Source organism: Meles meles, chromosome Y, assembly GCF_922984935.1.
Source record: "Meles meles chromosome Y, mMelMel3.1 paternal haplotype, whole genome shotgun sequence".
Classification (NCBI taxonomy): Eukaryota; Metazoa; Chordata; class Mammalia; order Carnivora; family Mustelidae; genus Meles; species Meles meles.
In genome coordinates this window covers 12,148,140-12,161,773 of record NC_060088.1, presented here as the reverse complement: position 1 = coordinate 12,161,773, position 13,634 = coordinate 12,148,140, and the positions used below count along the sequence as shown (strand labels likewise).

Genomic DNA, 13,634 nt, shown 5'->3' with positions numbered 1-13,634 from the left:
AACCTCGCTGCATGACTTGCATCCAGAGTGTTCTCTGTCTCATTGAGGGGTGGTCGACTCCGTACCCTAACAGTAAGACCTAGATGTGCATGAATTTAATTCCATTTGTCATCCAAGCAAAACTTTATAAACTTTCAGGTTACCGAAGAGTTTGAAAGCCATGTTAACAATTAACCATGAAAACTCTGAGGCAGACAATGAACCATCAGTTTAGTCATCTATTTGATGAATGACCCAACAGTTAACATGAGGTTATCTGACCTTCAGTAGACCTTGATAAAAGCTTCACATTTACTGCTGTAACTTCAAAGACATGTCTATCTTAATTAAACCAATAAACTTAACTTAGTTTAAATACTGATTTATGTTCCACCTGGGTTCACCCCATTTTCAGTATTTACCTGAGACACGGGTGGGGAAATCTGGAGGGGGGGTGGTGTTAGGTCCAGGGGGTGCTCTTCTTGGTCTTGACAGGGAAGAGAGAAGGAGCCGTGGTGCAGGAGGCACAAGAATGGTCTAGAGGCCAGTTATGCAGGCCACACCCAAGCTGGTGCAGAAACAGAAGGGGGAGACAGAAGAAACAAAGTGCTGCCAGAAGGCAGAGAAAGGATTCCCATTTTAGAGCTCATCAACCCCAAGAGAGGAGCATACGTGATGTTTTCCCTCCAACAATGGGGGAGGGGGTAAGCAGTCCGTCTCTGCTAAAGACAGGGAATTTCCCTGAAACAAAGGGATATTCCTTAAAGTCTCCATCTCAAGTTAGTCTAAACTAACCCAGTTGGCTCCAGTTATAGCCATTAACAAGGGAAATGAGTGAGGGAGAAGCCCTCACATCTATTAGGAGGACAGATAAAGTCATAGTCCCTTTGCTAGGGATGGCCTGTGTATCCTCCAGCAACCGGGGTTTACCAAGAGGCCTATCTACATAATTATCATCCAGTGTCAGGAGGGAGTTTACTAGCTGACTCATTCCGGCAAACACACTGCAAAAGACCCTTAGGTCGGGGTCCTGGTGTAGAGCAATGAAGGCCTAGGTATCCTAGGTCCATTCGCCCTATTTCCTGCAGAGGAGATCTAACTGAAATTTCCTAGTGAGGCCATGTAGTGTTACCAGAGCTCAGTCCTTTCCTAAGTTTTGCAATCCAAATTATTTCCAGTGGGTTAAAAAGCACCCCGAGGTAGAGAGTCCTTGGAAACTGAAAAAGCCCACCGAGGCCATGCTCCCAGAAAAGTAAAGAAGGTCCATTACAAATCCCCCCGACACCTGGGTAGCGTCCCACACAGGTTCCCTTGTGCCAAAAGCGACCGGAGGCATCCCTCAACAAGACATCGCTATTGATCACGATCCTGCCTTCCCTTGGAAGGCATTCCCACCATAAAAGGCCCTGGAGGGTTGCTGGCTCCCCTACCCTTCCCCATTACATCCTAGGCTGCCGATGTGTGCCTGGCAAATGGACCAAATGACTGTGCCATGCTATGCCATGGTCTGTCCTGAAGATTGCATACTGTGTTGCTATTTTAACCCATGGAAATACCAGAAAAGTTTTTATAAGGGGAAATTAACCAATTTCATAGCTTTAAGTAGTTTGTAGAAGACACTGACAAGAAACAGTAAAGACTGAAATACATCGTGGTCCATGCAACATTCCAACACATGTGGTCCTTACAGCCAACTTCCCTAGGAAATGGTCCCTGGTTGCGTTTTAATTCAATTGGGTACTGGTTTCAGCCAACTCCTAGTGGACGCCCTGTGGCCAGAAGTGGCTAGACCAGGGATGTGGAGGGGATCACATTAGATCAATCAGGAGGAAACGTCACACGGGAGTCAAGACTGGCAGCCATCCTGGTGACTTAGGTGGCTGTTCCATGCACAAGAGAGACAACTTTATTTAATCACAGAAATAAAGAGAGGGCATCAAGTTTCTGGGTCTTACTACCATTCCGGCCAGGGTAACTTACAGCCAAAAGGGAGACGTTCTCCTCCCCGTAGAGTTGCCATGCGCTAGAGGATTACAGCCGGAGCAATCCACATGCAAGTGTTCAATAACACCATACTCTCAGAAAAGGCCCTGAAATGAGAGTAAGTGAAGAATAGAGAAAGCACTTACCAATTTTACACTCAGAATCCAAATGTAAACTCATAGGCCAATGTTGGCCACCTAATGATGGTTTTAAAATATAACTGAGGTTCAGTGGGTGAGGTCCGGAGCTGATAACCAAAAAAGAATTCTTGAGTCATCTTTGGTGCAAAATGGTGGTTTATTAAAGGGGGACAGGACCCAGGGGCAGGAAGAGCCGCTGCCCTGGGGTTGTGAGGGGTGGCAGGTTATGTACTGTGGGAGTGGGGGGAGGTAAGGAAAAGGGAGGTTTCAATAGAACTTTCATATGCTAAAGAGGACCTACAGGATACCAGATACCAGAGATCCTGCTATTGCCAGTGTCATTTTGCCCTCTAGCAAAGTACTAACAGTAAGATGGGTGGGAGATTCCTAAAGAATGTCATTTATGTCCTACCCAGGAATATAGGGGGTGGGGGAAGGTTGGAGGGTGTCAGATTTTGCTTTGTCCTCAGCCAGCCTTCTGTTCCCTCATCATTGGGAAAAAAAGGGTAGGAATCAAATTCTCCTTCACTGCCTGGAATAATCTAAGTTATTCATTCAAAAAGAGAGTCAATTACATCAAAGTTTTAAAAGAGGCATTTATTGACTGAAAATACATAGACACAATTCTGGTACCAAAGAATTACCATTCTTAAATGAACTTTAAGTGTATGCAAACTCCTTAAATCCCCACTTATCTTGTGTGTTACAACAAACTCTACATTCAAATGGAACCGAGTATTTTACATTTTACTAAAAAAAAATTAAAGAGCTTCCTTAACAAACTCTCCCTAGCTTAACTACTTTCAGAAACATATAAAAACCTAGAATGGTGTGTTAAATATTACAACCAATTGGTAATGTGGCAAGACAATGCTACACAGACTGAATATCAGCACAAGAACGATTAAACACAGCACAGAGCACATAAAATTGTAAAGTGTGAAGACATGTTTACATACATACAAGTATTTGTAAAAGTGACAGTTATAGAACTTTTAAAAATATAGGCACTACTAATGCTGTTTTGTTTTTTTTTTTAAGATTTATTTATGTATTAGCCAGAGATCAGAAGTAGGCAGAGAGGCAGGCAGAGAGAGGAGGAAACAGGTTCCCTGCTGAGCAGAGAGCCCGATGCAGGGCTCAATCCCAGGATCTTGGGACCAAGGCCTGAGATGAAGGCAGAGGCTTTAACCCACTGAGTCACCCAGGCGCCCCTACTAATGCTGTTTTAGCTCATTCAACTCTTACTTGAGAGGTGTTTTTTGTTTTTAAGCCTTTTGATACTCAGAAAAACGTCACATGCCACAGAAGGAAATTTTCCTAAAGTATGCAGTACTTCTATGTGGAGGGAAGCAGCAGAGTAGCAGGGAGGCAAAATAAATTTGGTTGTTAACAAGCACACCGAAAGGAACATTCATGCTTTAAACAGTAAGTTCTGCAACACTTTGTGGTTAAGAACAAAGTATCTTGTCAAAATAGTGTTATGAAAAATTCCTGACAGCCATTCCACTTTTTCTTATAATATTAAAACAAGTAAGTGACCAAATGATTATGATCACAAAGAACCCTCATAGTCATATGTTCTTGCTACAGAAAGAAAAAAAAAAGTATTATCATGAAACAACCTATCTGGCCGCAGGCTCAGAATTCCTAAGTGATAATATTTAGTGTGAAGTAACATTGTTCTAACAAAGTCACTTAAATTATGTGGAATTGGTTGTGTCTTAAGATACATAACTTCGAACAGGTCTTTGTTATGTATACGTGTGTGTGTGTATAACTCTACTAGAACTTAATATATGCATATTAAGTTACATATTAATATATAGATATTAATATGTATTATATATAATATGGATATAATATATAATATATTAATATATACAGATTGTTACATATACAATACACATATTAAGTTCTAGTAGAGTTAAAATTTCATTAATTTGCAGCATATCCACCAATATATATACTGAAATGCTTCTTTGGTTTTTAGTTATAATACTAGTTCCCACATTATTTAATTTCAGATTTCTTTGCCAAAAACAGTAATGTAATAAATGTATATCACCTAAATTTTATATATATACATATGTGTGTATCATTTAAAAGAACGTTCAAACTAAATATCCATAAAAGGCATCTTTTCTGTGCTCCATCGGGCTAATTCATATTTAAAGTAACTTATTTATTGGTTAACCAAAGTTTCCTCTGGGGAACAACAACAAAAATGTTTTTGTGTAGGTTTGAAGAAGTGGCTTATGAAACAGTAACAATGACATCATTTAACAAACACTATTAGGTAACTCTGAGAAGTACAGCAATGACATCTACGGTGTGTGAAATGCCCCAAGAAGTTATCAACAGGGATGAGAGTTATGTCAGTCCAATTTCTTCAAGAACACTGCGTGGGGTTTCAGCTTCCTGTGGAGGGAAAATGTGAGATTGGTAAGGGTATCTGGAGAGGTTTAAAAGTGTGAAATCGACATGGAAGGATGTACATGCTTAGAAGAATAAAGAAAGCAAAATAGAAAACTTAAAAAAAAAAACAGCAACTCAGGATTATAGGGTACTCTACTAGTGATAGCTAGTGATTATTTAGGGTTTGGGGTCCAAGACATCTGGGATCAACATTCATCAAATACCTAAAGATTACCTAACATACTCTATAACACAAAATTGCAAACTGACCAGCAATCTCTAAAAGTGAAATCCTCTTCTCCAAATTGAAAGAAACAAACAAACAAAAACTACTGTTTCCATAAATCTTTAAAAGTTGTTTTTCATGCTGTTTTCTGGTCACATTTTACAAAAATACATATACATATATTTTTTTACTTTTGCTAAATTAATTATTCACAGTGGAAAACCTTTGAAAATAGTTACTGCCTCAACCATGTCAGAAGCAACCAATAGCAATGGTAGAGGCAACACAGAGAAATGGTAGAGGCAATGGGACAAAAAGTCCTATTTAACAACTGCTAGTCATTGCTAAATTTCAAAGAGGACAAACCAAAGCAAGAGTATTAAGAAAAATTTTGAAAAATTTCTGTGATGGCTGGTTTTGCACATTAAAAAAAAAAAAGGTACCAAGTAAGTAAAATTTCAGGTTTTACTACCAACAGTTTTATAATTTAAAGGTGAACTGTATGTTAATGGAAAAAAAAAAGTTTAATTTTATAATATCCATCAAGTAAATACATAAACTTACTTTTGCATCCTAATCATGGTATAGCACAAAACAGAAAATACAAATTATATAAAACCACAAATTGTTAAAATATTAAATTTAATGAGTTTAGAGCACTAAACATTGTAATCTTTATTTAACTACTTAACTATGGTCTGCTTGTGGAAAACAAAAACAGGACTTACCCCATGCACTGAGATTATCAAATAAAATAATTCTAATAGCTTACTGATAATATAAATAATTAACACATATTCTGTATCTATTCTGTATTATATACAGAAAAGAAAATGTTGTTATTAAAGAATCATAAGAAGACAGGACTATATTTATTCAAAAAAATCCACCAATCAAACCTATACAGTTCAATCCCTTGTTCAAGGATCAACTGTATATGTCCATAACACTAGTGTTTAGGTAAATACTTTCAAAGGCCTCTTTTAGTGGTAAACCAGTTTGAATAACTTTTGAATTTACTGTTTAATTGTAACTTAACTCATGCATTAAAGTCTCTAGATATTAATGAATTTCGTGTACTTTTCCTTTTATATGAAATATGATGCATGTTTTTAAAAAAGCACATCCAATATTAAAGGTTTAATATTTTATAATATAAAAACATAATTAAAAATCATAATATCCCAATGAAAGTTAACAATTTAATGAAATATTTGGTGCTCTCTCTTGTGATACAATTACTTTTCATGTAATATGAAAATATAAATGGCAAATGTGACAAAATTATAAATACAAGTAAGATTTCCTATACCCTACTAGTTTTTGAACTTTTAATCTGTGTTTCTGACTGGCTTATTTCATTTATCCTAAACATCCTCAAGGTTAGTTATGCTGTTACATATTGAGAATTTCCTTCTTTTTTAAGGTTAAATATTCCTTTGTATATATCCACACTTTCTTTAGATATTCATCTACTGATGAAAATTTAGGTTGTTTTCACATCTTAGCTATTGTGAATAGTGTTTCATTTTTGGATACACACACAGAAATGGGATTGCTGGATCATATAGTAGTTCTATAATTAATTTTTGAAGAACTTCTATACTACTTTGCATTCCCACTAAGTGTATAAGGGGTTCAATTTCCCTTATCTTTATCATCAGCTGTTAGATTCTTTTTGATACTAGCCATCCTACTATGTATAAGGTAGTACGTCATAGTGCTTTTCAGTTCTGAAGAGCAGTGTGATATTATGCATCTTTTCATATATTAGTTGTCCAATTGTATGTCTTCTTTTGGAAAATGTCTACCAAGTCCTTTGCCCATTTTTAAAAATCAGTTTTTGTTGAGTTCTTAAGAATTCTTGATATATTCTGGATATTAATTCATTATCCAAAGTTTCAAAGTTCTGTAAGAGACTTATTATGAGAGAGAATAAACAAGCCTATATGAACACTTACAGAATGAGATAATTCCAGCCATCTCTACAACTACATAGATAAGTAGATCTTTTTACTTTAGACAAGAATTGATAATAAGCCAGAATATTCCTTATAGGCAATAATTATTCTACTAAAATAAAAAAAGTTAACATTTATCAACTCTGAAGGTCATTCACCTTTAGTTGGGAGGAAAAACCCTCTTCACTGTAAGAGAAAACAACCTTAAAAGCCATCTCTAGGGGAGGAGTCAAGATGGCAGAGAAGTAGCAGGCTGAGATGACATCAGGTAGCAGGAGATCAGCTAGATAGCTATCAAACCATTCCAAACACCTACAAATCCAACAGAAGATTCAAGAGAAGAGCAACAATTCTAGAAACAGAAAATCGACCACTTTCTGAAAGACAGGACTGGTGGAGAAAATCCAAAGCCACAGGAAGATAGACTATCATTTTAGACCCAAAGACACCTCCAGATTTAAAGCAAGGTGGTGGAAAACAATTTACCATGTTAATGGACATCAAAAGAAAGCTGGGATGACAATCCTTGTAACAGATCAATTCAATTTTAAGCCAAAGACTAAAATAAGAGATGAGGAAGGACACTGTATCATACTCAAAGGGTTTGTCTAACAAGATCTAACAATTTTAAATATCTATGCCCGTAACATGGGAGCAGCCAACTATATAAACAAATAACAAAATCAAAGAAACACATCAATAATAATACAATAATAGTAAGGGACATTAACACAAGGATGGACAGATCAACAAGGAAATAAAGGCCTTAAATGACACACTGGACTAGATGGACATCACAGATATATTCAGAACATTCCATCCCAAAACAACAGAATACACATTCTTCTCTAGTGCACATAGAACATTCTACGGAATATCCTGGGTCACGAATCAGGTCTCAACCAATACCCAAAGAACGGGATCATTCCCTACTTATTTTCGGACCACAATGCTCTGAAGCTATAACTCAATCACAAGAGGAAATTTGGAAAGAACCCAAATACATGGAGACTAAACAGCATCCTTCTAAGGAATGAATGGGTCAACCAGGAAATTAAAGAAGAATTGAAAAATTCATGGAAACAAATGATAATGAAAACACAATGGTTCAAAAATCTGTGGGACACAGCAAAGGCAGTCCTGAGAGGAAAATATATAGCGATACAAGCCTTTCTCAAAAACAAGAACAGTCTCAAATACACAACCTAGCCCTAAACCGAAAAGAGCTGGAGAAAGGACAAAAAGGAAAGCACAAATGCAGCAAGAGAAGAGAAATCATAAAGATCAGAGCAGGAATCAAGGAAATAGAAACCAAGAAAGCAATAGAACAAATCAACTAAACTAGGAGCTGGTTCTTTGAAAGAATTAGTAAGATTGACAAACCCCTGGCCAGACTTATCAAAAAGAAAAGAGAAAGGACCCAAATAAATAAAATCATGAATGAAAGAGAAGAAATCACAACCAACACCAAAGAAATACAAATAAGTATAAGAACATATTATGAGCAACTCTACGCCCAAAAAACTGACAATCTGGCAAGAAATGGATGCATTCCTAGAGACATATAAACTACCACAACTGAACCAGGAAGAAATAGAAAACCTCAACAGACCCATAACCAGTAAGGAAACTGAAACAGTCATCAAAAATCTCCAAACAAACAAAAGCCCGGAGCCAGACTGCATCCCAAGGGAATTCTACCAAACATTTAAAGAAGAATTAATTCTTATTCTCCTGAAACTGTTCCAAAAAATAGAAATGGAAGGAAAACTTCCAAACTCATTTTATGAGGCCAGCATCACCTTGATCCCAAAACCAGACAAGGATCCCATCAAAAAAGAGAATTACAGACCAATATCCTTGATGAACACAGATGCAAAAATTCTCACCAAAATACTAGCCAATAGATCCATCAGTACATTAAAAGGATTATTCACCACGACAAAGTGGGATTTATTCCAGGGCTGCAAGGTTGGTTCAACATCCTCAAATCAATCAATGTAATACAACACATTAATAAAAGAAAGAACAAGAACCATACGATACTCTCAATAGATGCTGAAAAAGCATTTCACTAAGTACAGCATCCCTTTCTGATCAAAACTCTTCAAAGTGTAGGGATAGAGGGCACATACCTCAATATTATCAAAGCCATCAGTGAAAAACCCACCGCAAATATCATTCTCAATGGAGAAAAACTGAAAGCTTTTCTGCTAAGGTCAGGAGCATGGCAGGGATGTCCATTATCACCATTGCTATTCAACTCAGTACTAGAAATCCTAGCCTCAGCAATCACAAAGAAAAAGAAATTAAAGGCATCCAAATCGGCAAAGAAAAAGCTATCACTCTTTGCAGATGATATGATACTATATATGGAAAACCCAAAAGACTCCACTCCAAATCTGCTAGAACTTGTACAGGAATTCAGTAAATTGTCAGGATATAAAATCAATGTACAGAAATCAGTTGCATTTCTATACACCAACAGCACAGAAGTAGGAGATAAGGAGTCATTCCCATTTACAATTGCACCCAAAACCGTAAGATACCTAGGAATAAACCTAACCAAAGTGGCAAAGAATCTATACTCAGAAAACTACAAAGTACTCATGAAAGAAATTGAGGAAGACACAAAGAAATGGGAAAACGTTCCATGCTCATGGACTGGAAGAACAAATATTGTGAAAATGTCTATGCTACAAAGCAATCTACACGTTTAATGCAATCCCTATCAAAATCCCACCCATTTTTTTCAAAGAAATGGAAAAATAATCCTAAAATTTATATGGAACCAGAAAAGACCTCAAATAACCAAAGGAACAGGGAAAAAGAAAGTCAAAGTTGGTGGTATCACAATTCCGGACTTCAAGCTCTATTACAACGCTGTCATCATCAAGACAGCATGGTACTGGCACAAAAACAGACACATGGATCAATGCAACAGAATAGAGAGCCCAGAAATAGACCCTCAACTCCATGGTCAACTAATCTTTGACAAAGCAGGAAAGAATGTCCAATGAAAAAGACAGCCTCTTCAATCAATGGTGCTGGGAAAATTGGACAGCCACATGCAGAAAAATGAAACTGGACCATTTCCTTATACCACACACGAAAACAGACTCCAAATGGATGAAGGGCCTCAATGTGAGAAAGGAATCGATCAAAATCCTTGAAGAGAACACAGGCAGCAACCTCTTCCACCTCAGTCACAGCAAGAGCTTATCAAACTCAACACCCAAAGAACAAATAATCCAATCAAGAAATGGGCAGAGGACCCGAACAGACATTTCTACAAAGAAGATATCCAGATGGCCAACAGACACATGAAAAAGTGCTCCACATCATCCGGCATCAGGGAAATACAAATCAAAACCACAATGAGATACCACCTCACAGCAGTTAGAATGGTGAAAATTAACAAGTCAGGAAATGCCAGATGCTGGAGACGGTGTGGAGATAGGAGAGCCCTCCTGCACAGCTGGTGGGAATGCACGCTGGTGCATCCACTCTGGAAAACAACATGAAGGTTCTTCCAAAAGTTGAAAATAGAGCTACTCTAAGACCCAGCAATTGCACTCCTGGGTATTCACCCTAAAGATACAAATGTAGGGATCTGAAGGGGCACATGCACCCAAATATTTATAGCAGCAATGTCCACAGTAGCCACACTATGGAAAGAACCTAGCTGTCCATCAACAGATGAATGGATAAAGATGTGGTATATATACACAATGGAATACTATGCAGCCATCCAAAGAAATGAAATCTTGCCATTTGCGACGACGTGGATGGAACTAGAGAGTATTATGCTTAGAGAACTCAGTCAATCAGGGAACCACAACTATGATATGATATCCCTGATATGAGGAAGTGGAGATGCAATGTGGGGGTTTTGGGGGGCAGGAAAAGAATAAATGAAACAGGATGGGATTGGGTGAGAGACAAACCATAGGAGACTCTTAATGTCACAAAACAAACTGAGGGTTGCCGGGGTGGGGGGGTGGTAGGGAGAGGGTGGTGGGGTTATGGACACTGGGGAGGGTATGTGCTATGGTGAGTACTGTGAAGTGTGTAAAAGCTGGTGATGCACAGACCTGTACCCCTGGGGCTAATAAGACATTATATGTTTATAAAAAAATTAAAAAATTAATAAAAACAAAAAACAGCAGCAAAACAAAACAAAAACAAAAAACAACAACAAAGACACCATGGGCTGCCTGGGTGGCTTAAGTAGTTAATCATCTGACTCATGATTTCTGCTCAGGTCATGCTCTCAGTCTTGGGATCAAGCCTCACGTCTGGCTCTGCACTCAGCATGGTGTTTACTTGAGATTCTCTCTCACCCTCTCCTTCTTGCTCTCTTTTAAAATAAATAAAATGTTACAAAATAAAAAATTAAAGAAACCATGCAAAGAAAAAAAAAAGCCTTCTCTGAAAGACTTGGCCAAAAATAAATACTTTAATTACATTTAAATATTTAAGATTCATTTCTGGTTAAATGATATATACACCCTCAAATTAACCAACTCATTTTGTTCTCTTTGTATCAAGAAAATATTATAATGGGGTAAGTATAAATTCAGTATTCTGGATCTTCATGACATTAGTACATCTTTGGAGTCAAAGGAAAATTAAGAATTAGGGAGTGATAGCAGCAAAATGGTAGCATAGGCAGGGCCAACCTATCATTCCTCTAAAGAAATTTCAAAAAACAAGCTGAACTATCAAAAAACAATTTTGTCAGGATACTGGAAACCAGTCAAGTTTACAGGAACTAAGTAAATTCTGAATGAAGAAAAAGGTAACTTGAAAATAGTATGAAAGTTTTGTAGTGTTTTCTATACTCCCTCGCACTCCCTATAGGGCACAGTGGCAGTTCTGAAATACAGATAGGCATTTAGCTACATAGTACCTTGATCTCTGACTCTCGAAGGAGCAAAGTAGAACTTATTTATAAAGTACAGCCTATATCTGTACTAAATTGTCTGCAGGCTCTCTGAAAAATTGATTTAAGGCTCTTTCATGCAGCAAAACGGCTTTCATTTGGGGTTTCAGCGAAAACTATAAAGCAAACTAGCAAAGTGTTTGGGGGCAAAGGTAAGACCTACAAAGGACTACTTAAGGCTTTAAGGGAAAGCTATAGGAGATTTCTTGGGAAACTGAGACTTTTGCAAAAACAGAAGAAAAGAACATTTCCTAACTTATATTATGAAGCTACCATTATTCTGATCCAAAGCCAGATAAAGACTTTTTTTTTTAAGATTTATTTACTTGACAGAGATCACAAGTAGTCAGAGAGGCAGGCAGAGAAACAGGAAAGGAAGCAGGCTCCCTGCTAACCAGAGAGCCCAACGTGGGGCTCGATCCCAGGACACTGGGATCATGACCTGAGCTGAAGGCAGAGGCTTAGACCCACTGAGCCACCCCGGGACCCGCAGATAAAGACATCTGGAGAGGAATAAAAGAGAGACTGTGAACTAGAGAGCTCTAGGCATTTGTTTTCCCATTATTACACCAATAAGCAATAACAAAACCAAATTATCACTGAGACAATTAACTCTAAGAGCCAGTTAGGAAGCTGCAATAACCAAACAAACACTAAAACAAGCAAAAGCTAAACTCAAATATAAGAAATTTCATGACATCTTCACCTTACCCTTAAATTACATGTTTCCCCAGCAAAGCTAAAACCAGTAGTAACCCCAGTAGAGAAAAAGCCACCCCATTTCTGGTCCTCCTCTGGGTTAGAAGAACAAATTTGGAACTTGTTTGTAATATTCTGGTTTGTATGGGGCTAATCCAGGGAATGGTATCTGTTCACTTAACTCAAATGATGATGGGAAGAGTGTCATAATTTGGATATCAAGTTGGAGGCTACTTAAAATAAAGGAAGGTGCTATGGTGTGTGAAAAGTTGTAGGGATGCTGCAGACCCATGGGTACCTTGAGATTACAGGAAAAGACACAGAATGCAAAGTGAGCTCAAAAAACCAGAGGAAGAGAGAGAGAGAGAGAAAATCTGAAACAGGTTCCACACCCAATGTAGAGCTGCAGATAGGGCTCAACTGCACCACCCTGAGATCATAACCTGAAGCAAAATTAACAGCTGGACACTCAACCAACTGAGTCACCCAGGTGAGCCTATTTACATTTTTCAGTAATTACATTGAGGAAAAAAATACTATTGCCACTCTACACGTTATCAGACTGAAGCTCAGTAAGAAAATTTAGAGCTTGAACAATAAATACTATGACACAAGTGGACTTAAAAGACAAAGACAAGAATACTCTACCCACCAACACCTGAGTATGTATTCTTCTCTAGTGCACATAAGACCATGTACTGGACCACCAAGTAAGTCTTAATACATTTGAAATTATCTTTTCCTGTCACAGTGAATCGAGCTAGAAATCAATAGCTGAAGAAATCAGAAAAATCCACAAATAAATCCACAAAGTTAAATGATATAATCCTAACTACCCAATGGATCAAAGAGTAAATCAAAGAAATTAAAAACTATCTTGAGAGAAGAAAAACAAATTAAAACAAATAAATATAAAAAATTAAGAAAATAAATATAAATAAATATATAAATATAAATTATATATAATATAAATATAAACAAATAAATATAAATACATAATGAGAAATATAAAAAATATTAAGAAATGAAAAATAAATTCAATTAAAAACACACCAAAAAAACAAACACAAAACTTACAGGATAAAGTTTTTAGCAATGTTAAAATTCTAGTTTTTGCTACAAGTTTTCATTAAAAAAGATAAAAGATCTCAAAACCAACAACCTAAACTTACTCCTTACAGAACAAAGAAAAGAACAAACTTAAATCCAAAGCTAGGAGAAGGGAGAAAAACAGTAGATTTACAGCATATAAACAACATAGAGAATGGAAAAATACAGAAAAT

General features: G+C 37.1%; 1 protein-coding gene across 3 annotated transcripts in view; it reads right to left on the bottom strand.

Annotated features, from left to right (window-relative positions):
• Window positions 1-408: 408 nt before the first annotated feature.
• Window positions 409-13,634, bottom strand: part of LOC123935910 (AP-1 complex subunit sigma-2-like) — a 28,937-nt gene continuing 15,711 nt past the window's right edge. The window contains exons 5-6 of one of the 3 annotated variants that reach the window (XR_006817037.1): window positions 1,960-2,069; window positions 409-547 (exon numbers count right to left, since the gene is read on the bottom strand). Coding sequence is in view for 2 of the 3 variants with exons in the window: in XM_045996751.1 (XP_045852707.1) it covers window positions 4,476-4,523; window positions 5,311-5,319 (57 nt within the window). In the remaining variant the exon portion in view is untranslated. Of the gene's footprint in view, window positions 548-1,959; window positions 2,070-2,678; window positions 4,524-5,310; window positions 5,320-13,634 lie in introns of those variants that run through there. The other 2 variants (XM_045996751.1, XM_045996752.1) reach the window with 2 other exon arrangements.